A 25,412-nucleotide genomic window follows, 5' to 3' on the forward strand; every position below is an offset into this window, starting at 1 on the left:
TTGTAAGACGGGGCATGATTGACAGGAGCTGAATTTATTGTGTAGGTGTGACTGGTTAATGCTGTGGTTGCGGGTGAATGACAGAGCTTTGCATTTAGTAAGGTTAAGCGGCATGAACCCAGTCTCGCACCGTACTGCGATGGAATCGAGATCCTGTTGTAGTGCGGCGATGTCATTCGTGCCTTTGATAGGGGAATATAGGACGCAGTCGTCCACGAAAAGGCGAAATTTATTCTTAATGTTAGCAGGTAAGTCATTGATGTCGATGAGGAAAAGTAGAGGCGATAAACCAGAGCCTTGTGGCCCACACGATGTTACGCTGCTAAGAGTTGAATTATGGTTATTTGCAGAGGTAAACTGTGTGCGCCCGTTTAAGAAGTGTTCAAGCCAGGTAAGCAAGCTATTTGGGATTCCGGTAGATGCGAGTTTTTGAAGTAGGTGATTGTGGGAAACGCGGTCGAATGGTTTCGAGTAATCCAAGAAAATGGCATCAATCTGCAAATGAAGGTCCATATGAATAGCAGAATGTCATGGGTGGACTTGGCGAGCTGGGTCTCGTATGAAAATAGTTTTCTGAAGCCGTGTTGGTGAGGGTAAAAGAAGTTGATAGATTCCAGGTGAGCCATTAGGTTGGATGAGATTATATGTTCTAGAAGTTTGGAAGGAATGCTGGTCAGAGAAATTGGGTGATAATTTATAGCGCGAGAGCGGTCGCCAGTCTTAAAGATTGGTACGACATGGGCCTTTATCCAGTCGTTGGGCAAGTTCTCAGTCTTTAAGAATTGCGTAAATATTAGGTGTAGTACCTGGCTAGAAATGTTACTGGTGTTAACAAGTATTTTGGCGTTAATGCCATCACAACCAGCTGAGATGGTTACTTTTAGTGAATTAATGAGGCTACATATGCCATCAGGGTTGATCTTGATGTCTGGCATTAATTTTAGTGAATGAGGTGGTATTGGTTCAATGGGAACGTCATTAGTGTTGAAGAAAACTTAGGTGAAGTAGTCGTTAACAGCTGACGCGCATTTCTCCGAGTTAATGAGATTACCATCCGAATCTGTTAGCTCAATCTGTCTAGTATGTGTCTTAACTGAAAGTAAGCGCCAGAATTTATTGGGGTTTGATCGTAGAATCGTCAGAAGGTCATGCTTAAAGAAGTTATCTTTGGCTATCATCAGCTCCTGAATATATCGGTTAGCGCACAGTTCGTACTTTCCCCATGTTTCTGAGTTATTTCTAAGTTTAGCTTTTCTGTAAAGCCTTTTCTTTTTAGTAAGGAGATGTTTGAGCCGTTTATTAAACCATTCATTGTTAGAGTCGGATTTCACGAGAACTGTTGGTATGTATTTAGCTTCCAAGTTGAGCAATACATTCTTTTAACGCTCCCAGTTGCTATCGGCAGATCTTGATAAGTAAAACTGCTGCCACTCTTTAAAAAATTTGCATTTAGTTACTTATGGCGTCAAAGTCTGCCCTTTTGTAATCTTTTATTATTTTTGTTGTGGGTGACTTTTTTTAAAGCGCTGTATGGGTTATGGGTGGCGCTCCCCATACCACCGTGCTATGGTGCCTGAATGCTCTCCTTTTCGCCCCCGGAGGGGGAGCATGCAAGAATCCTATGCCTTACCCGCACGCGGGAGCCAGCCGCGGTATATACTTCGAGAGCCTCAAGAACCAGTTCGAAACCCCGTGCAGACGCTGCGACCATGCAGAGGCGCAGCTTCTCAACGACAGCGTCTCAAAATGCTAGCATGTCACGGGGGAAGAATGCGAGAACGCTCCCCTTAACACCGTGCGGTTTTTACCGTTGTGTTAGACTGCACTAGCTTCGGGATCGGACCACAAAAAAAGGCTAGACAGTCAAGAAAATCCCCTTAGTCCCCCCCCCCCCCTCACCTCGCAAAAAACAACTGGAGTTTTCGTATGATGAAAGTAATCAATTGAATTTCAGCGAAAATCCAAACGGCCAACCACAAATGAAACGACTTTGTTGGTAGTTCTGCAGTCAAGCGAGCTTGGCAGCTGTCCGCGGAAAGAGCTGCTATTTAAAGTCGTCAAGTTGCATGTAGGCTACACAGCGCGACATTACATTGTATGCAGTGTACAACGCTTAACCAGTCGGCGTCGTACGGTCGTACGACCGCACATTGCGCGCGGTGTGCGCGAAGGCAGCGACAGCCTGTCTCTCGACAGCGTTCTCCTGTGGTTCTCCGCCGAGAGGCGTTTCGGTGAAGGGGCTCGCCGCCAACTCCCTCTCGAATCATGCAAGAGGCGCATCCAGGGCAGGTTCAGTGGCACCGGGCGCGCAACTCAGCCGGGCAGGCAACTTCGCAATAACCCAATTACCGTTGCTGTTACACCGCCGCTCCCTAGGCATAGAATATAGCGCTGGCGGAGAGGGTGTGCAGACAGAAAGGGAGAGCGACACGCGAAGTTTAGTAGCGGCCGATACATGCATGCGCCGCCAGAGAGGACAGGGACGGAGGATTCGCAACGCCGATGCGGCGGCCTCGCTCGGTCGCTGCTATCGCAGCACACACGCCCGAATTAATGGCTGAAAATGATAGAGGGCGGAGGGGGCACCGCTGGGGCAAACTCGTGAAGTAAGATAAACAAAAACCTGAGCGCCATCAGCGCGCGACCACGAGACGCCCGTTCACCGCTCTTCTTTGGCGAGGAGCAAGCATGCATGCATGCACGTGCACCGCGCTCGTGGCGTAAGCTCTGACTCTTGGCACACGGATAGCCCGCTATTATCGCCTCGCGGACGACGACAGGACACAGGACGGCAAAGAGGATGCAAATATTAAATTATGGGCTTTTACGTGCCAAAACCACATTCTGATTATGAGGCACGCCGTAGTGGAGGATTCCGGAAATTTCGACCACCTGGGGGTTTTTAACGTGCACCTAAATCTAAGTACACGGGTGTTTTCGCATTTCGCCCCCATCGAAGTGCGGCCGCCGTGACCGGGATTCGATGCCGCGACCTCGTGCTCAGCAGCCCAACACCATAGTCACCGAACATCCACGGCGGGTGATGCAAATATCCAACAGCTCAACGAGTCTGACCCATACGATGCAGTGTTCGGCGCTCGTAAGTGAAATCACCCAAAGGGAAATGCGCTGTATGAATCCATACGGTATTTTAATGAGAACAGAAAGCGCTTGAACGAATATTTATACGCGAGACACAACATGATTCATTAGAAAAACGAACCCCCAGAAGTAGGCGGTGGAGAGCAAAACCTTATTTAGTCGTGGTCGAAGCGGCTTGATACCATATGTCACGTCTGCGCCGTACGGTTTCTCCAGATTTTATGGTCACGTGTTCCCAAAGCCATGAATGATTCCCTGGGCGCACTATGCGCACCAATAAAAACCCTATATTCGCGCAGATCTATTCCGAAAGTCTCCGGCTAAATTTATTTTCGATCTTTACTGGGGTAGGTTATTTCGACGATAATTATGCCACCAACAAGAAAATTCATTCGTACTGTGCCTTGGGGAGAAAAAGCTCTCGACAGCGCTCTTCTTGAAGAGAGAGATAAATGTTATTATAATTTAGTCCCTAGTCCGGAGTTAGTGAAGGGCAGGTGTTAGATGCGACGTGTTTATATAGTAAAGAACAAACCAGCGCAACAACGAAAGCAAGCGTCTGTTCCTCATATCTATCACAAAGCTGCGTATGATCAAGCAGGGGGCGATAAATGTGCTCGGCACAATAGAGATGAAATTTTCCCAATGCCATGCGTTCTTAAGTGAGCCTCGATGCATCCTTGGTAAGTCTGAGCAAACCAAGATGTGAAGAGCCCGTTTCTTTTTCTTTTTTGGCATCCAGGCGGAACATATTCCATCGCACTTGGTCAACTTCGCGGGTTGTGTCAGTTTCACATTTTTCTTGTTACAAAAATGCCATTATGTCAGCTACTGTTAAACGAGTCCAAAAGACGTGCTCCGACTGCTTTTAGCCTCACACACTGTCGTACCTCCTCGCTTCTTTAGCGGCGATGAGGGTTTGCTAAACGAACAACTTCGTTAGCGCATACGCGCCTCTGTGCGCATCGCGGGCGCGCACGTCAAGCAGCGCCATTGAGAACGTCGACAGAAGAACGCGGCAAGCTTGTCGACCACGCGAGCCCGGGGAGCACCCCTCCACCCCCCCAACCCCCCACCCCAACCCGCCGGCAGCGGCAGCGCGCTTTGTTATGACAGTGCTGACGGCAGCCAGATGCCAAGCTGGCCTCGTTTTCTTCCTTGTCGTGCTGAGCGTTTCTCTCACTGTCCCTCCATCTCGTTCTCTTTCAAGGCAATTTCCACCGGAAGGGCCTATATCCCAACGCACACGCTCGCTGGGTGGTCAACACGCGCAACACTCCAGTGCAACACAACACAGCTGTTATCCTCTGCACGTTTTGTTCGTGACAATGCAAAGCTGCCACGGGCTTTTGCATATTACGTGTTTAGGACGTTGGACCATATAGAAGCGTTGAGTGCGAGCAGCGCATTCGCTTCGGGGAAAGACTGGCGCGGATGCTCTCTCGAGCTAACCACTCTTGCAAAAATTAAAATTAATTAAATTATGGAGTTTTACGCGCCAATACCACGATACGATTATGAGGGACGCCGCAGTCGGGAACTCCGGATTAATTTTGACCACCTGTGGTTCTTTAACGTGCACCTAAATCTAAGCACCACAGGTGTTTTTGCATTTCACCCCCATCGAAGCGCGGCCGCCGTGGCCGGGATTAGATCTTGCGACCTCGTGCTGAGCAGCGTAACACCAAAGCCACTGAACAACCACGCCAGGTCATCCACTCGTGCACCATAAGGGGTTTGTGTAAGAGATTGTTTTTCAGGCAAGCGACCATGCAGCCAGCGTCAAACGCACGAGTGTTTCCGCAGCCTCTGCTCCGTGCTGTGCGTGCAGGAGCGAAAACATTCGCGTGCAGACAAAAATAAATTGTTAGTCCAGTCTCGTGGTTGAGATTACGCTTTGGCTGAGGGAGGATGTGGGTTCAAAACCCCGCTGCCGCTGGTTGTTTACCGGTTATCCAAATGGGCGTAGGCTTCCCCCGGCCCGACAGGCGGATTTCCTTAGAGGTGGATTGTCCTGGGGTATAGGAGCCCGCGCAATACAAATCTCGTCGAACCCCGTCGGCACAGACAAACCCTGAAAAGGGGAGTATGGAACGTTCTTATGGCGGCTATTTTCCTTGGTTATCCCAAAGCACCTATTAGCGGAGATGCCCTCGGGTTGGGGATAAACACCCCTTTCCCGGCGTTAAGGTCACGCGTTATGGCCGAGCAGCAGGCCAGGAGCACGCTCGCACCAATTTTACCGGTAGGTACACCCGGTGGCAGCTCTAGTCTGCCTCCCACAGCCGGGGGGATGCTGAGGCCGTCTGTGGTTGGACAAGAGGCGCAAAGAACCCACGCCTAGAGATATTTACAGGACCCCCTCTCGAGATGCGAAACCCCACAAGAAGCTGAACACCAGGCTTGGGGACATCTCTACCCAGTAGAAAAAGCGGTGGGTTTCCGGCGGTGCCCCCCCCCCCCCTTTCTTTTTAACGCGTGGTTACGAGCCACCGTCGAGATGTACCTGGGAATGCAGAATAAAACGATCGACTGATCCCTTCGTAGGTCTATCACTCCCAAGTACGGAAAGTTTGGCTAGATGGTTTGGTTCATTTCTCGTGCAACGGCGCCACTGAAAAAAAAAAAAAAAATCGCGGGACCGCAACATTCATTTGGGAACGGATTACCAGCGAAGCTGTCTTGGCTGCACGCATGGGCTGCATACGTTACGAAATCATACATCCGCCTTTTAATACGGCACCACGCTACGCCGACACAAGTGCCGCCGCGGTCACCGCACCTGCTTCCGTGCATCTGCCGCAACCGCTGCAGCAGCCTCGCCGTCACCTCCGACGCGCGTGACGTTATCACCACAGAAGCCCAAGCAACTTGCACAAGAGCTGTCGACACACCCTTTCCGCCCCTCATCAGTCGCCAAAAGGACTTAAAACAAATAAAGCGCACGAACGCCAACTACACGAAGTGCACTTTCAAATATATATATATATATATATATATATATATATATATATATATATATATATATATATATATATATATATATATATATATATATATATATATATTGTTATTCTTACATCGCCGAGTATATGTGGTTCTATTTGGACCCATGATATTAAACTTATTTTTGGAAGTTGGCGGAGTGCTTGAAGCTTTCACCTCCTTCGCGGGTCGGTGGTTCGGTGCACACATTCATGTCGCCTGTATACGGACATAAGCCGGCCAGGGTATCCCCTCTCGGAACGCACGCGGGGCATGCATACAGGGGCTAGAGGTAAACAGCTTCGCTGTAAAAAACGAAGACGGCTCTTGTGTTCACCATGTCTATTTTTCCGTCTTCGTTTTTTCTGTGACGCCATTACATTAGAGATGGCTCTATAGGTCTATTCGATTCGCCTGCACTTTGTGAACCATTTCAGGAGGTGCTGAACTTAGCTATTCGTTTTAGCAGTTCAACATGGCGGCATCTGCAGGGCGCCATTCGTTCCACAGAGCACAGGCTTCATGGAGGACGAGTTCACAGCATTATCTGCGCTCGTGAGATAGGCAGTGCAGGGCTCGTGCGGGTCATACCGTGCCGGTTCTGCACGAGTAAGAACTGGCCTTGAACTAGTTCACGAAGCGCACAGCGAGTCGGATGGATCTTATATCACTCGCGCATGACGCACAGAAAGGTTCCTAGCAGGGCGAGCGGCTTCGTGGAAAGAAAGCAGCCAAGGAAAGCGAACGCGGGGACATGGATATATGAAATGAGTGGAGAACTATACTTGAGGTAATTCGTTGCCGCATGTTAACGTGTTTCCATTTAGGGAGACTCGCCGCTGCATTCTAGACTTGGCGGAGAACGCCATGAAAAACATGGCGGGAATATTGAAAACCGTCCAAGTCGTAGGGCAATGTACCGTTTCTTTCTTATTTCTGTTCTAAACCTTAACATATTTCTTTGAGAAACTACATGCAGCAGCTCTATTCCGGTACTTCGGCTGCATTAGTGAAGAAGAGGCGGATACTACGTTTACGTCCAATTGCAAGCTGCAATTAGTTAATTAACAAAATCCCACTACTTACTTCAGGGCACATTCTATAAAAATTGGGAATTGAAGTCAGTCAGTCTTCGAGGCATGTTCATTTGTACCCTATCGGAAGGACTGTTTGAGTAGTAAAACCTTCGAATCGAAGAACGAATATTCGAAGGAAATACTGATTCGAATATCAAATCGAATATCAAATCGAATATTTTTTTTTCATATATAAAATTTATAAGAGAATGAGTGGTGGGATAAAAACTTCATTATCATCGAAGATTAAATCTATTCTTCAGTGCATGCAATGCTGTGACAGCTTAACCACACCGCTTTGACGACATAAAAATGGAGGGTGACCATGTTGTGCGAGATGATGTGTAATGAAAGATGCGCAGCTAGATTCGAGTAAAGCAAGAGTAATTCCTTAGTTAACCTCGCTGCATTTCTTTCTTTGTCTCTATTTCTAAAAGTGTTGTCAATAGATCTTACCGGAGCAAGCGCATATATATATATATATATGCGGGGGGCGCCAGATTAGACAGAAATTGGAAGGCGATTCAACCTCAAGTTGAAGTCGATGAAAGAAGGAAGTCTTCCTGAGCAAGTTGGGGGTGACATATATGGGCGGAGTCACCGCACCCAGCACTCAACGCGTCAACCCTCGGGTGAGGGGAGCAGGAGCGTCGGAGTCGCATTTTTTGACCGCGGCATCTTCGGGATCGGCACACACTTTTAGATTGCAGCATTTTCAGGATCGGCCCACATTTTGACGTATGTTGGCGTGTTAATTATTTTAAATAATTTTCGGGGTTTAACACACCAAAACTACAATCTGATCATGAGGCACGCCGTTGAGGGGGGCAAGCGTCCAAGCCGTAATGGTTGCGGTATCGGGCTTCTGTGTTACAGTTACTCTGTTTGAATGCGGCCGTCGGACATTTTTTTATGGATTTATTTATTTAAGAATTGACAGTTTCACCTCAACGGCAAGCCGTTGACAGCAATGGCAATTGTTCAACGTTGTGGTTGGGCTCCTAGGACAGTGCCCAAAGAATACGCGGGTGCGACATCTTGGCGCGACGCAGCACTCAAGACCACTCCTGCATTGGCAGAAGAAGTAACAATGTCAACTACGAAACGTCTGGCAACGCGGGCGTGATGACTAGCGCCGCCAGTGGTGCTGCCCCTCGCGTCGCACATGGAGGCGAGACCGACGGGAAGCCGTCGTGTTCGGAAAGCAGGCCAAGCGTCTTTACGCGCTGGCTTGCATGCGAGAAATTCTTAAGGACGTTCTATCGTGTGTGGCATAACGTTTAGAGTAGTGGGCTTCTGTGCTGGCGGTTTTGCGATCCAATCGCGCCGGTGGACATCTTTATTTGTTAATTTATTCGTAGATAGGGTGTCCCAGCTAACGTCAGCCAAGCTGTTCAAAGAAAACAAGATTTAAGAAAGTACGCGCAAGATAACATTTTAATACCTACGGTGTTCGGTCGTCAGAATTATTACGAGCGAACACTGTAGGTCTTATAATTGCATCTTGCACCGTGTTTATTATGTCTGTTTTTTTTCTTGTTTTTTTTTTTTTTTCGTCCGTTGAACAGCTCGGCTAACGTTAGGTGGCGCACACGGTATATGCAGGGTCCTTTGTATCTCGCTTAACGTGTTCTAAAGAAGAATTTGCGCTTACCGCTGCACTGTCATTGCTGAAATGTTACAGAAGGATAACATTTTGGAGCCTACGTTGTTTAGTGTAACACTGAACCAGAGTCAATTGCCTGGTGTTCTTACAAAACAGTTCAAGTTTGTCTTCGCGTACGGCTGCTGTGCTGCGGGAACACCCTCAGCACAGCAGCCCGATGTGCTACCCATTCGATTACGGACTATACCCAATTACCCGTGGGCAGGAAAACGGTTAAATACAAAAAAAAAAGCATACGTAGATAGACGCACGTGCGTGAAGATACAAAGCGATAGATACAAGATAGATACAAAGTGTGTTAAGTAACCCAAGAATGCTCCCGCATTAAAAACAAGCAACCCACAGAAACAAGACAAGGCAAATCACCGCACGTGCCGTCCTGCAGAGTCGGTTCGAAACGACGTGGCGTTGGGCGCAGTGATCGTCAGAATTGAACATGTGCGCTGTGTTGCTGCCCGTCTTCTCTGTGGTGTCCCTTCTGTGCACAACATGTTCCATTCTAAGAGTCGGCTCTGTTCAGTTGGAAATTGAAGTCGAAAATTAGCTCATCGTCCTTGTCTATCTATGTCCGCGTCGCTAGATAAAGCGTGCGCACGGGCGGTGAAACCCGTTGGCCCAAAGAAAGCAAACGAGGCGTGAAGCGTCACACGGGCAGCGTTTCTAGCGCTCTTTACGCGCCTAGTTTCTGAATCGGGGCGAGGAAATGTGAAAAACAGTCCACAAGCGCCTCTTTAATTGAGCACTTGTGCTGTTCTCTGTCTGGCCCGAGTCCTTTTTTTTTTTTCATCATTGTTAGGTATTCCGTGTCATGAACCAACTCGCCCATGCAACACGTCTCAACAACGGCTGGTTCCTTTCAAATCGCGTAAATTGCCTGAGCCTCCCACGGCGACCCCTGCAAGATGTCGTTGCATCATAGGTATTAAATACGGTACTTCAAAATAATTAATCATTTTAGTTAATTGATTAATAGACTGCGATGACTACTCGCCTATCGTCCACAGGACTGACGGCATGAGCCGAGAAGAAAGAGTTCGCGTAGCGCTGAAGTTTATTTTTCTTTTTAAATGCGTTTTTACTAAGAAAGAAAGAATCACTTGGCGTATATTGCTGTAGAACTGCACTTTAGTGATGATGCAAACATAGTGAAAACACGCACGCACAAAGAGAAAGACAAAAGCAAAGGAAAGATATAGAGGTTAACCAGAGGATATCTCCGGCTGGCTACTATGCACTGCGGAATAGAAAAATAGATGTGAAATATCAGAGAAAAGAAGTACAGAAGGTACGGATGAACAATAGGAGACCGTGTGTGACAGAGAGGTTTAGAGAGGTGATGCATGTGAGAAGCCCTTGTGCGAGGAATCAGGCTAAAATGTTTATACACACCAATTGTCGATCAAGTGACGGGGGCGGCCTGTGTGCCCCATACAAACACACCGGTAAATTATCTTGAACAAACACTCACGTGCAGACGGCCCGGAGTTAATCAAGTTACGTCCATTGCGCACGGAACGCCGAACCAGTTGCAAGAGCAAGTAAGTAATCATGCCAAGGTGAACCAATTAGTTCGGATTTCCAGCGCTGAAAGCTGTGACCTGCCTGCGCAAGATGCGGCTTGGTCTCTACTAAATTATTGGTATGCGAGTTGGCGATCGCTAATTCGCGCTCTTAACTATCATACTGCCGAATAGCGTACGGGTAAGAAAGACAGGTGGTACGTACAGTCGATCTCAAAAGTGAAGCCAAAGGCGGCCATGTCGAGAACGAAGCCGAAGCTTATATCACCGTCGTTCTCATAAGCGAGGTAACAAGCAGCGCACAAAAATTATATTGCACTAAGGAGTCAGTGTCCTCCTAGTTCTTGTTCCCTCTTTTTTGCTTCCCAGACATTGAAGAAAGGTGAATCATTGGAGAACAATCGTCAGCTTGAATGGATGCAAAAAGAAATGCAAAAGAAAAAAAAGAAGCAGTAATAACAGAGAAGGCAACCATGCTCTTGCGACTTCCTATACTCACAGGACACGCAATGCTCGGCCTGTGGTACAAAAGTGCGTCAAACTCCACCACAGTACGCCTACTTTAAAACCGTTTCGCAGCAGCGAAGACGATAGGCTGCACCGAATTCGAGCAGCACACAGCCAAGCCGGCCCCGTCATTACAAGAGACATGCGCACGACGGAGGAAGAGGGGGGGGGGGAGGGGGGGGGGGACTACAACGAGGCGAAAGAGGAGCCAACAATGGAAGCGAGTCGTTCTCTGGCTTCCCCATCCCCTCTCAGTCCTGTCTCCTCCCTTCTTTTCTTCCTTTGTTTATTACCAAAATCCTCGGTCGTCAGTCTAGAGGGGGGGGGGGGGGGTCACGGTAAAGCGGGGGCGACGACTTGAGCGCGCCTATTTTCCTGCCCTTCTTCCCAGAGCCACCAACCACTACAAGCATGCAGCCATCAAGCAGGCCTTAGCGGGTCCGCAGCAGCAGGCTGAGCATAAGCATCCTCCTCAGCACGGGCGTCGTTTCGCTGAGATCATTGCTCGCGGCAGACAATAGCCGTGGGTCTCCGATTTCGTGGGGCGCACCTACCCCCTGGCAGGCCGAAAGAAACGAGGAAAAAAAAGAAAAACGTGCAGTGCGTTCATGTTCGTCCACGGAACTTGGCCGTCGCGACCGGGCCAGTAGACGTAGATATGCACCGTTATCTGCCGTCGTTATTAATAATTTCTGTTCTTAGTATGTGCGTGCGGCTTTGCTCGGTGTGAAGGTTCCCGAACACAGAACCCACAATGTAGCTGCATTTCCTCGCAACCTAAGAGGGAGAATCAGGAGTCACAGGGTGGACTCTGAACATGCACATGCAGCTGTGAAGAGACGCTCACACACATTATCTGTGTCCGCACGCGCTCAAGCGCCGAGAGGCAACTGTTGTGCAGAGTGCTGAACCAATTGGACTGTCAGAACTAAAAGCTTTAGGCCAGTGCTCCCAAAGAACATCCGTGCCGAAGGCCTTATTCACGTTACTAAGATTCCTGCAGTCTACGGGTCTACGTGCAAATCGCACGCGACCTGATATAATTATACAGGGTGTCCAAACTATCATGCACCAATACTTAAAAATATACAAATGCCACGTTGCTGGACAGAACCAAGGTAATGTTGTTTGCCGTCGCTTGGAGAAACTCAGACGATTTTTCTAATTCCGCATAATTAGATAATTAGTCTTAATTAATCAACTTCTCAAATATTATAGTTAGATGAAAAGTGTCAATGAGAAAATTCTAGAGCAACGTGAGAAACTCCCGTTACAGCTTTCTGTTGCTCAATACGTGCTTCATAAAAGAGTTCTTCCGAGCGTTAAAGAAGCCCGCGAATACACGCAAAGTGCCTCGAGCGGCCAGTCACGCGGCAAATAAGAACTATACGGTACTTGAGGTGCTTCGAAAATGCGCCTTAACGGTCGCCCTACCCGCATGCATCATATGAATGTTTTTTCACGTTTTGTATGAATTTTTTCTTGGTACTCATGATGTTCCTTCGCGTGTTTAATCAGTGCTAGATGATATGCTTGTTTAGATGCACATTACGTATTTCATAGTGGCTGGGCCGAAACGGCTGGCGTCTCGCAGGTGCGAATGCTTCCATTCTGCTAAGTATGAGGGTGTTAATGACGCAACGTGTCACCATGAGCATGCTGTAAGCAGCTATGAGCTCTTAAGTAGCTGGCATCACCGGAATGAGCAAGGAAAACTATCGCCATGCCCAATGACAAGCGTCATATATCTGTATACTCAGCAAAAAAATAAAAAGAAAGAGGGATCACGTCACACCTTTGTTTCGTTGCTTCAAGCTAGTTCTGTCTCCGGATTTTTTCCTCGCGCTATAGTGCTACGGAGCTGGTATAAGATTCCCGCGTTGAACCCTATGGATCCTGCGATGTCTATAAGTAATGTATGTCATACACGATAGCTCAAAAATCATACGTTGGGATATGTGGGGTTCCCCACATATCCCAACGTATCATTTTTGATACGGGAAAGTTAGCACACAGATAAAAGTAGGGTTAATTATTATTATTTTACATGCTGGAGCAAGCTTTCAATTGAGGGTAGTTCAGGAAACAGATCAATGATTAGTCATTTTCTCAGAAACACTTCATGTACTCTCCATGGCCAGAAATAAAGGCGATGATGTTCTAATTTTCCTTCATGTGGAATGGCGTTTGTGAGGTTAAAGGTCGACATAATAATCGCTGCACTCGGATGCAATAAGAGTTTATGATGATCTTAGCACCGAACCTCATGCTCCTTTAAAACTCAGTGTGTGGTGCAGCGCACGTAAATATATGCTGGGCATTATACAGGTTACCAGAACCAAATGTTAACGCATTTATTACAGCGAAGCTGTACATGGCTAGCTGATTCGTCTGTCCGTCCGTCTGTCGGTCGCCTGTACGCCGAAAACTCCTCCAACGCAACCTCATGCGCATGCGCGAAAAAAAAAAGAAAGAGGCGCGCGATTAGCCAATACCACCTCGATAGCACGAGGCCTGCTTACTCCGATCCATGGCGTCACACAAGCTGACCCGAAATTTCCATTGACAAGGCTGGCGTGATGAAAGTGGTGACGTCAAAAATCACTGTTGCCCACTCGGGACATCCCCATTAGATTATATGGCTGTCGGGCCGGGTAACATGACGTCATGGATCGGAGTGGAACTTGTGCTATCTAGGTGGTGTTGGATTAGCTGCGCCAGTAGACCTCGTTGCTCTCCATCGCAGCCGAGCGCGCGTGCAGCAGTTTCTCTCCCGCTCCGAAATGGGTAGGACATGCGTCATACGTACTCCTCAGGAGCAGGCAGCTTTCGATCAGCGAGGCCGCGAGCAGAACCGGGAACGAGCTTGTCTACGCCGTGCCGATGCTGCAGCCCGGGCACACAAGAACAGGCTCGTGCAGCCGAGCGCAAGCAGCAACTGCGTACCGAGGATCCGGCAGCCTACCAAGCCATCGTGTAATGAACCGCCGGGATTAACCCAGTGATAAACACCGGGGCCACACGTTTTAGCTTCGCTGGTTAACCAAATTTGTACGGGGTGCTTGGGCGGTGATTTTTCTTTCTTCCGGAAGAAGGTGTCTGCAGCGCTATTCTCAACCTTCTTAGTGCTGGGAACAGGCAACGGCCGCTCTTTGGCCGGAGGGAGGGAGGACTGCAGTAGCGGGAAGCCCGCTGTGATAGTATGGCCCGGACAAGGGACAGAGCGGTATTTTGTGCTCGTAAGGTCCGCGCTTCCTCGTCGAAGCTCCGTCTCAGTTGTTCTGCTAGCGACACTCGAGAGCTCCTGTTCACGGTTGGTTTTCGTCCGGGAGAGGCTCGCAGTATACACAGTCGGTAACAGTGCCGTCCCACCTCACGTCCATCCCTTCCAGCGCTGGCCCGCCATTCAAGGGTCGTTCTCCAACAAATGGCTGAGTACTGAAAGTATGGCACTCGTCCCATCTGTTTTTAAGCGCCCAAATTAATACGCTGGCCATGCTTGCATGTGAACAAGTAGCGAGAAAAACACTCACTGATGTTCCCCGTCAGACGATAATGTGCGTCGGCACTGCGGTCATAGCCGTCGCGTGATAGCTGGAAACGTGGTCTCTCAAATAGCGGAGTTGCGTCGCTAGTTTGCGATGCCATGCTGAGAGCCGACCAGCTTCTGAGCAGCACCACGCCCGCGTGGCGCTCTCCGTCCGTTAAATCGGTGTCCTTGAGGCGCACTTATTTCCCCGGCGTGCATAGCCGCCGGCATCGTCTCCATGCCGACGGGGGGGCCTCCCTTCGGTCCGCAGGCCCACCGCCGGTTCTAAAGGGCCCTGCCGGCCTTGACAGGCGCGGGGGAGGGCTGATTGTTCCGTGAGAAAGGCGCACGGCGGAAACGTGACGCTACCCCAGAACCCGTTCCTGCCATACCATCGCAGAGGCCAACTACAGGGAAAGCGCGGAAAGCACGGGTGAGCGTCGAGACCACTCAGCCACAGAGAAAAGATGTTCACTGCGACGAACAAATAGGCCCGTGTGTGCCCGAGGTGCTCCAGGAACATGAAATTCGAGTCAGGTAAAAACGTCCATTCAAGGTGAACCTACGGTTGGTGTACAGAATGGGAAAAGCTGTGTCTGAGCACTTCTCGTGAAAGATGTACCTGCTATCCTAAGCAGAACAAAATGTTGGGCTAGTTGGTCTTATATAACTGCTAACTGATCATCCTACCTTCCTTTGTGTGTGTCTTTTTTTTTTTTTCTTTGCGATAGTTCACCTCAACAAATATGTAATATTATTCTCGCCATTGCTTCGGACATCTGTATCCTAATCTTTTAAGGAACTTTCATACACATGAACAAGGCGATAACAAAAATGTGCGAAGGATGACGTCTTTAGACCGAATATGTACATGCGATGAGTCACTCTCTCCCATTTCACCCTTAAAAGAACCCACGTCCGTTTGACCCAGTCGTAAGACTTCCCAGGTTGAAAATATACTTTCTTACATGAATCTGACACGTCTTGCACAGAGCCACAGCTTGACAGTTGTTGACACTTAAGCTCTCCTAGATTAAAGGGACCGACAACTGGCCAGAGTATGTTGCGAGAGATTGGTGGAAACGAAATGACCATGATTTACAGTGATATAATCCGGCACGCTGTTCGTGATTTAAGTAGGAATGATAATTGGAAATTCGCAAAGAAAGTTTCAAAAACCAGTAAGTAGCGAGACCTGGCGGTGACATTTTCTTACTTCGGATGTATTCTATTCGATTACTGTACGTAAGTCGACTATTAACATGTACATCAATATTATTGCTTAAAATTGCAGTTGCTATATTATTAGACACTCGCGCCTTACTCTATGCTTCCGAAATCGAAAACGCACGCGTGACTACGGCAACACGCCGTACTGCGTATCACGTTTAAAGGCGTTGTTTCGTTCGAACATCGACTTGGTAAACAAAATCATATTTTGTTACAGCACAGCCACACTTGTCGTCTGTCTCCCACTCTGTGTGTCTTCTTTTGTCCCGTCTTTTAATCGCGCTACCGTACACCCCTTGAAGATCCCACTAACGCCGGCGTATAATGGTTATCGGGCTCACCTATCACAGTTTACAGCATGCTTCCAGTGAACGACTACATCCTCACTGCAGATCGAAAATTGTTCCACGGCGTTTTCTGCGTTAGCACTTCATGATTAGACACTCTGACCGGTAAGCTTTCCAGTGTACGAAAAAAAATTGGTACCATGAAAATTGGCTGTCAGTCCTTTATGATCGAAAGTTGGGCGAGTTTGTACGTACAGATGATAAAGGTACAGCGCGGGGGAAAAGGGTACACGGACAACTCAAGGGCATACAACACAAGCAGTACTTGACGTGTTTGCTGTTATATTGTACGCGTATTTTCTCGCGCTCTGCTAGATTGAGCAATAGGTCTTCTAGCACACATTCTAATTACGCGCTCAGTACCAAATTTCAGGGGCCCGAGAAAAAAAAAAGGTGTTGCATTAAATAATATTGCTTTTGATCAAGTGGAGTGTTTACGAAGAGCAACAGCGCTGATAGCAAATGACAAAAAATTGTGTGAGAAAATCTGACCGCCGAATGAAAGGTCGACATATGACTGCCCTGCAGATAAAATACACATACCTATAGGCACGCAAGCAGAATACATATACTGTCAATCGCAAAAGAGACTAGTGTACCTCCCATAAAAAGACGAACAAACAGAGGAATCGGTAATGCCTTGAAGAAGTTCCCCAGACACCTGCTTTCGAGGTTTGTTCGTTTGTTTTTGCTTAGGGCTAAAATTGATATTTTTTTTTTGCGAGAAAGGATGGTTATCGGAAGGTTCGCGATGGATTTGTCGCTAGCAAGCTATATTATGCGCGCGCACACACACACACACACACACACACACACACACACACACACACACACACACATATATATATATATATATATATATATATATATATATAAAATTTCGCAAACGCCACAAGCGTTGAATTGTGCAAACTGAATAGGCCGGTTTGCTGGTTCTGCTTACACAAGACGTCGATATTGACACCACACTACGTAACTCGGCAAGCTCAGCATCAAATATGCTGAGAGAAGTTGTATAAACGAGATGGTTTGGCATAGGCATGGAGGATGTTCATTTTACGTTAACGCTACAACGATGTTGTCGGCGAAAACGCACGTGCAAACAACGCAGAAAGCGCGCGCAGACTTCGAACGTCGCGAGGGCTTTTCCGCAGTGCACATTGACGCGCTCCGCGGCACGCCCACTTTGCGACGAACAAATACTGTGCTAGAACCGGAACAATACCACTTGCGACATGCTTATTGGCACTTATGGCACGGCGGAAACTAGCGACTTCGGTTATAGCATACGAAAACCCAGCTGAGGAAGGCCTGCATCGATCGCGCATGAATTCCCTCCCCCTTGCTGAGCCATAGCGTCTCCCATCCACACGCATACGGAATACGAGCAATGAATTAGCTAAGCACCTAGGTGACCTGAAAGTCATCTTCACGAAATTTCGCTTCCTGCCCCACGCTCGCGTGCACTTGTTTCGTCACCCACTTATCGCGCGGCCAAGACTGGATCTTCATGCCGCCGCTGCTATGGATGCAACTGGCGAACGGATAGCACCCGTGCAACAGCCGACGAGAACACAAGGCAAGTTTGCAACGCGCACAATTGTGCCCGAGATTACGACCGCGCAAGGTGAGCTCAGTGACCTGGAAAAGGAATGCAGCTCCTGAATGCCCGTATCACGCAATAATATATATATCAGTTTGAACTGAGAAAGGATCAGTCCGGCTACCACGACAAGCAGCAGCACACTCACCGAGCTACTCTTGGGTGCGTCGAGCCGGTTCAGCCTCAGATCAGGCCGCCCATCTCGGGGGTCACTCACACCGCAGCACGTCTCAGCTGCGACGCGGCTTGACCCGGCCCTACCGAGACCGCTGTTCCGCAACAGCGCATAGCCCGCCTGTGTCGGACGTGAACTAGAGGAGCGCGCGCAGGTCCGGTCGATCAACAAACTCTGCCGCCGCTCCCAGCGTGGTTCGTCCACAGTGCGACGTCCCTTCCCGAGTGACTGATGCGTGGTTCCCTGGATGCGTCCGGGACAATGCCCCTTTCGCTTCAATGTGGTGTGCTATTTGAGCACTACTCAGTAGCTCGCTGGATTTCACAGGAGCCTGGCGTGCAGCACTACGACAGCGTCCGAACGTAGCTCGGCACCAACCACCACGAACCAACGTCCCGCGCGCGATCGCACACGCCAACGCACGCAGACCTCCTCGCCCGCTCGATCATCTGCCAGCTAGCCCGTTTTTCGCTTTTTTTTAGTTCGCTCGGGGACGCACAGTTTGCAACCCCATTCGCAGCGAGGATATGCTGGCTCCATCTCTCGGCTATTTGCAAAAACACGCACGAGGGCGCCAAGTTCAAATACGTTCAAATTCAGTTTGTTCAATACATTCGAAAGCAAGCATTATAATTATTGTTCAATAATCCTGAAACCTTGATTTGAAGGTACACGCAAGGTCATACAGATATCGTCTTTATTATACAATTATAGAGCTTTTAAGGAAAAAGAGGGAACAGCGTAGAGGAACGTTGGACCTGGGAAGTTCGGTAGTTTTTTTTATTCGAAGCTTCAGCATCAACTGACCATTCTCACACAGAAATTCTGCACTAACTACCACAGCTTCTACTCCAGCGTGTCCTGTTCACTCCTCCCTATGTCTTAAAAGCATAATGTCATATTTCCAACTAGTTCACCTTTCTGCATTAGATATTGGCTGATTGGTTCATTGTCGACATCAGAAGCACAAGTACCAAGAACCCTCGAAGAAAGAATCAGGGATAGAGCGAGCAGGAGGTAACCACATTTCGCTCCCTGCGAAATGAGGCTGTTACAATCGACCAGCGGGCGTAGTGACCTTCTAGCCTCTCCTGCACCATTGCGACGAATCGCATTGGGGAGCTAACAATGCGTCTCCTCGGACAGACCTGCGGCGATAACAAGGCGAAACACGTTTGGCAGATCGAGTGTTGCGTGACGGTTCACTGTCGCCGTCACCGACGATGGGAGCAAGGAACTCCAGGAAAGGGGCTTTCTACGGCGTTTCCTCGCGGACTCCGGTAACCACCACGGTCGTTTGACAAACGCTCCAGCTAACTGCTGAGTCATCCCGGGAACCAAGATGCGTCAGCTTGAGTCAATCGTGACAATCCCCGTCCACGAAGCTCTCCTCTTTTCTATGTTTTCAGTGAACAAAGGTGCCGGAGTGATTGTGTGCACCCTTGCCCTCAACGCGGATCCTTCGGTCACTTTGGACGCTCCGATTGGACGAAGGTGGGACTGCAGATTTCCCTGGCCTAGGAATCTAGGGAGGACAGAGGGGTTTTAGGCGAACTTTTTCGGCTCCTCAGTGTGCTTCAATTTAGTCGCACACTATCTACATGAGGAGTGGAAAACGCCTCAACGTTCTCCACTCCTCATGTATATATTGTAAACTAACCCAGTACTCCTCGTTCTCGATGAGAACACGTTCCTCCCTCCAACAACGGCCTTAGCACGGGTGATCCACCTACCCCTTTTGACATGCCCGACACCAACTCATACAAGGCCGACTTGAGAAAATCGACCGCGCTTCGTCGACTTACTGACAACCAGCATGACGCGTTGCTCGACAAGCAGCACCATGTCATACACGCATATGTCATGTTAGCTTGCGCCTTCGCACAATACTGTCGTTGCGTGATAGTCAATAATAGCAGTTATGTTATTTTAGCGAAATATATTTTACGTGCGTTTTTATATTAACGTCTCACAAGTCGTTCTAGCCATTTAAGTTCGTTTGCTACCATATGAGTATAACATAGCACACGTCATGCGCACAACAGTGAGACCGTTGAGAGCCCGCACGCCACTCACAGCAAGCAAGCTGGCAATGAGCGCCTCTCATTTTCTTAGAATGTATTCAATTTAAGGAGCTTGAGCACTAGGTTCCACATGGGCCACGTCGGGAGGTGGAAAGTGATTTGAGACTGTGCACACAAAACGGAATTTGCAAAAATAAGGAATAGCAAGGCGACAGAAATGGCGCCGCGGACTTGCTTCTTTTAATCCTTTATGTAATTCAAAGACTGCAAGATACCAACGAAGAGACAAAAAATACAGTAAGAAAAAGAAAAATGGAAGAACGAAAGCAATTTAAAAGCCTCCACTTACTTTTCCTTGGCCTGGACAAGGGAGCTGCTGCTTCGGAACCGTGAAGAGAGCAGCGTGCCGCCAGACTTGACACGGTTTCCTGTTGCAGCACGTGAGAGAACAAGGGAATAAGCATCAAAACCTGAAATCGGAACTACCGACGTAAGATACGTCAACCACACAGAGGGAAACAGCAGCAGCAGCAGCAGAAAATAAAACTATCACTATGCTTCAGCGATCCCTCCGGCTCTGACTTTATTTAGTGTGATAGCAGTTACACCCACTATTCCCTCAATGACCCCAGCTTTGTGGAATACTCTTACAATTCTGTGGAAACTCCACCAACATACAACGACGACAACAGAAACATCACGGGGAACTTATGATAGCGACGCCATGACAACGACGATAACAGCGGCGTAATGACGACATATCCTACACTGAAAGTCGCGTGGGACATTTTGCGAACGACTGCTGCATCACGCACAAGCTATGCTACGCATTGCCTGCGAAATATATGCGCAGGTGCAACTGCTCTCCGAGTCGTGGTCGCGCAAGCTACAGATCCCACACAAACTGACAACCACGGAAGTTAGCGCGTCCGCGCAGCTCACGGCTGCTAGGACGCCTAGATGGCTTTTCTCCCGTCACCGTTCCGTCCAGGCCGGGGACAACCTCGTCTACAGCGTCCGCCATTACAACTCCCACGGCGCTCTTTGGTCATATCTGGCCCTTGCGCCAATAAAGACTACAAAACAACAATTACACCTCCCACACCTTTGGAGCGCATAGCTGGCGCGCAGGTATAGAACACGTTTCTTGTAAGTAAGGGCGTTTTGTGGCGTTTAAAGGGTTAAAAAAAAAAAAATGTGTCCGAGTGCGTCACTATTGATAGAGTTCACTGACTGACGGTTTCACACAGGCTATACTTTGAAGGCTTTGGACAGCGGCGGGTAGGTTTTCGATGATTTAAGGAGACTACATCACGCGAAAAAAAAAAAAAAACTGTCTATTGTGGCGGTGGTGGTACCTAGAGAGGGGGGTTTAGCCTGGCGATCGAGGCCGGTAATTGATCCGCCCAAGCATATCTTGCAATGTGACTCCGAGCCTCGTCACCAAACGTCCAACATACTAGTGTTACCGTCTTCAAAGCCGAACTTCGCGGGTATCTTGCTTGCTAAAAGTAACCACACCAATAACCGATAAAAGAAAAATCTATTCTGTGTTCCGTATGTCGATCGGTTTAAAAAGAATATAAAAGATTATCTTTTAAATACCTACTAGTTTCTGCGATGCCAGCTTTCCTATATTTTGGAGTTTCGTTCGGTCGTTTGCGTTCAACTGCGTGATGCCCCGTTTAAGCATAACTGCGTGTAACTGTGTATTGTCCTAACTGATCTTGAGTTCAGATGCTGCTACCCTGACTAAGTAACATTAGAACGTTGCGATATATACAGGGTGTCCCAGCTAACTTGGACCAATATTTTAAAAATACCAGCTCTAGAGAAATCGTACCGACTGCATAGTAGCCGTAGTCGTATGTACTTACGGCCAGCCTTTTTTTCATCACGAAGTATTATTTAATTAATTACTTTTAATTATTGAACTTGCTTGAATCGCAAACATATCAATTACAAAGTTGTAGGGCACCTGAAATAACCTCCGAATCAAGCATTTATTTCGTGCTGAAGTGGTCCTGGAGTGCGGCGCGAATTACAACGGGTGTTCCCTTTAGATCACTCTATACAAGGACTTTGACATCATTCCCCATACTGCGCGATACATGGTGCTCACTTGTCGTGGTGATCTGCCGTCCGATATGTCTTCTTCTTTTTTTTTCCTTACGGGAGCGCACAGTTTCTGGTAAGCGCGTATGTTGGGCCGTATAAGCGCCTCACCAATAGTTTCTTCAAGGATTCACTTCACTCAAATAGATGTGCACCTAAGGGACGGATATGATAAAAGTGACTTTCTGCGGTACTGGTAGACTATCTTGGTGACGAGCTTATCCTTGCCACCTTTTAGTGCAAGCTGTGGTTTTCAATAAATAAATAAATAAATAAATAAATAAATAAATAAATAAATAAATAAATAAATAAATAACACTTTCCCCGGAAGTGCGAACAGAGGTGTCTAATGGTTCACCCTATGTGTGCCATTGCGACTGCCATTATACTTTGTGCCTCTGGTGACGTTCCTGGAAGATGTCATTTATTTATTGCTGGAAATACCATGGCCAGAAAAGAGAATGTTGTAGCATCAATTAAAAAGAAAATGGATCAGCAGTGGTGGTGCTATGTCTTTTTTTTTAATTCTCACTTTTTTAATTTCATTTTGTCGCCGTCGTGATGATGACACGATCGATAACCATTTCTTGCTGCGGACATGTAAATACGGACGGGGCTCGACAGGGCAGCTTTGGCGCGAAGTGCGGCATAAACACCTATATTCGCAGTAATATCTACGCTGAGCGAGCGTCGTCTCAGTGGCAGGCTACCGCTACACAGCCTGTTTCTTTTCTTTTTTTTTAGGTATACACATTTATACACATTTTTTTTTTTTTTTATCGAAGGGCTATGAACGTCGCGAACGTGGCGTTTTTGCAGCGAGTTCCTAGGCGAGTCGGACATACTTCGCTGCCAACAACATGAATGTCAGCATAGTAATTAACAAAAATTCGCCAATCTTCATTAGAACCTTGGGAGCAGTAGCTTATGCGGAAAATTTGAAGGCAGTCACGTTTTATTGCCCTCTCACTTTTAAATACTCTGAAAATCCCACATAATTCGGGATATTCATCACCAAATTTCAGCGCTCAATCCAGGCAATATCAAAACGGAACGCGCGGGAAGCGGGGAAAAGGCCGCCCCACTATCATGTCAGATGGAAATTTCCCGAGACGAAAAGCGCGCCAAAGCTTGAACGTCGCAGCCAGTCGCGGCTGTGGCGGTGCGCTGCCAAGCACGGGCGTCGCGGGACCAAATCGCGACCGCCGCGGCAGCACATCGATGGGGGCGAAATGCAAGAAACTCCCGTGCGTTGGGTGCACATTAATGAACCCCGGGTGGTCAAAATTAATCCGGAGCCTCGGCGTGCCTCATAATCAGATCATGGTTCTGGCGCGTAAAACCCCACAGTTTACATATAGGACACGTTTTTCCTGACAAACATCTGCCGCGATGTGCCGTATCAGTATTAGCCATGACATGCCATCATTCAAACTTAAGGCGATTTTCAAGATATCGAAATTAAATGCGTTTTTAATAAAAATAAAAACTGGATGCATTAAGTTGTGACTCTCTCCATATATGTCCTAAATACAACTGCCCCCAAAGTTCTAGTAAAAAGAAAAATGAACTAACTTTTGTAATTAGTATTCTGAAACTCGCGTAATGAGAGGTAAAGTATGTCGGCCTCACCTAGGAACTCTCCTGCAAAAACGTCACGTTTTCTACGCTCATATAGCCTTTTTATTAAAAATCTGTACAGTAAAGAAAAAAAATGTATTAGTCGCGACATAAAGTACGCTTTCGCTCTGCAGTTTGGCGACTTCCGAGGCTCATTTGACGTATACGGAGGAGATATTGACAAAGGAGATAAGCGAAAGCCGAACGTGAAGCGAGAAAAACAAGTTGCGCGGTGTCAAGCCTATATATGGTAACGCCTGCTCACATCAAGTTTTTTTCGAACGAGTGGTCTACGCCAGGCGCGAAAACGCACTTCAAGGCGCACCGCTCCCCACTCTTTAGACAAGCTGTACGTATGAACGTAGCCATTCATGTCGTCCCAGAACACACGGTGTACAACATGCATGTCTGGTTACCAACCAAATAGGCTTGTGTACGGCTGGCTACGGATAACTTTTTTTTCACACCAAACACCTTAGCATAGCGTTGGTGTGAAAAGCAAGAATATGCATATGCAGAGTAGTCGTACTTTGCAGCGAAAGAAGCGGACATGCAGACCTGCTTTGAGAGAGTCAGGCAGCACCGACAGGCACCACGCTCACCTTTGTCGTACTTGCGCTTGAGCACGATGAGGGAGGAGACCAGAATGGCTCGGTGCGCACCATTTTTGACTCCCAAGTCCTTGACATCCCTCTCGGACATCCACAGGATCTCCTGTTCAGGCAACGTAAACGAATGAGCAACGCAAATAGCAGTTATGTTGTATGCCCGCAGTTGCACGTCGTTGCCACACAGGGCGCACTTTTGGCAGCTCGCGAGGACGAATTGAACGTAGATTAAATTATGGCGATGATGGTGCAACCGAACCAAAAGCAAACAGGGTGCAATGGGGTAAAACAAGAAGAAGAAAAAACTGGAAAAGAAAATGTAAGTCGATCAAGCTTCCTCCGGTAGGCGGCGCCGAGAGTCTCGAACGCGCACCGTTCCACCGCTCTAGACAGCCATGAGCGACGGGAGCTACGTGTTCCTTTCGGTTCTGTCCAGTGTCGTAAGCGTGCTGTTGCAAGCTTGAAATTAAATTGTGGGGTATTAAAGTCCCGAGTGTGGGTAATAACAAACGCCGTAGTGGAGTGCTCCGAATAAGTTTTCACCACCTAGTTTTATTTAACGTGCAGCCGAAGCACGGTATACGATAACTTTTGCATTCTGCCTCCATCGGAATGCGACCGCCGTCGCCAGAAAAACCGACAGGTCGTCATAGTCACTGAGATGCCGCGGCGAGCGCTGTTGCAAGTTTACCTATGCTGCAGCTTTGGCGCTTACAATATATGGTATGTGTACCCGCTACGTACCAAGAGCATAAAAATGAGTAAGACGGTGGGGTTATTTTGTTTGCATCCCGCTTTCATAATTTATGCCGAATTGTGCACATAAAACAGAGACGAACGTTGCACGGTATTCAGGTTGGACATTTTGGCATGCATGCTAAAAATAAAAGTTGAAAATCACTGGGAAACCTTAATCGCCTTGCATTCACAAAGATGTTTCAGCAAAGTGTAGGGAAACGAGAGAATACGTCGACATTTTTATTTAACCCCGCTCACCGATATATCATTTACAGTAGGATTTTCGTTTTAAACATTTTCGGGTCTCCTGTTTAGTATGATTTAAAGGCTAAATCTGTGCGTGCCCGTATGCCGCCGCCCCCTCACACGCCTCCCCCTCCCCTTCCCCCACAAACACGCGCACGCGCGCGCATCTTGGCTCATGCCATTCGGTGTCATTGACCGAGCAGTTACCGAAAGGTGGCTTCGCCGCAAAAATTATCGTAGTGCGGCGAAGCCAACAACTTGGGTGGTATTTACAAACGTGCTTACACACACTGTTAAGAATGGCCGTACGGGCCAGCTTTC

At 48.0% G+C, this 25,412-nt stretch overlaps 1 protein-coding gene across 4 annotated transcripts in view; it reads right to left on the reverse strand.

Moving 5' to 3' along the window:
* LOC126548063 (breast cancer anti-estrogen resistance protein 3 homolog) overlaps positions 1-25,412 on the reverse strand; it is a 249,730-nt gene that overhangs the window by 41,063 nt on the left and 183,255 nt on the right. For 3 of the 4 annotated variants that reach the window (XM_050196144.3, XM_050196145.3, XM_050196146.3), the window contains exons 3-4: positions 24,102-24,213; positions 20,114-20,192 (exon numbers count right to left, since the gene is read on the reverse strand). In XM_050196144.3, coding sequence (XP_050052101.1) covers positions 20,114-20,192; positions 24,102-24,213 — 191 coding nt within the window. Of the gene's footprint in view, positions 1-17,713; positions 18,171-20,113; positions 20,193-24,101; positions 24,214-25,412 lie in introns of those variants that run through there. The other variant, XM_050196147.3, reaches the window with a different exon arrangement.

This window comes from Dermacentor andersoni, chromosome 1 (genome assembly GCF_023375885.2).
Source record: "Dermacentor andersoni chromosome 1, qqDerAnde1_hic_scaffold, whole genome shotgun sequence".
Lineage (NCBI taxonomy): Eukaryota > Metazoa > Arthropoda > Arachnida > Ixodida > Ixodidae > Dermacentor > Dermacentor andersoni.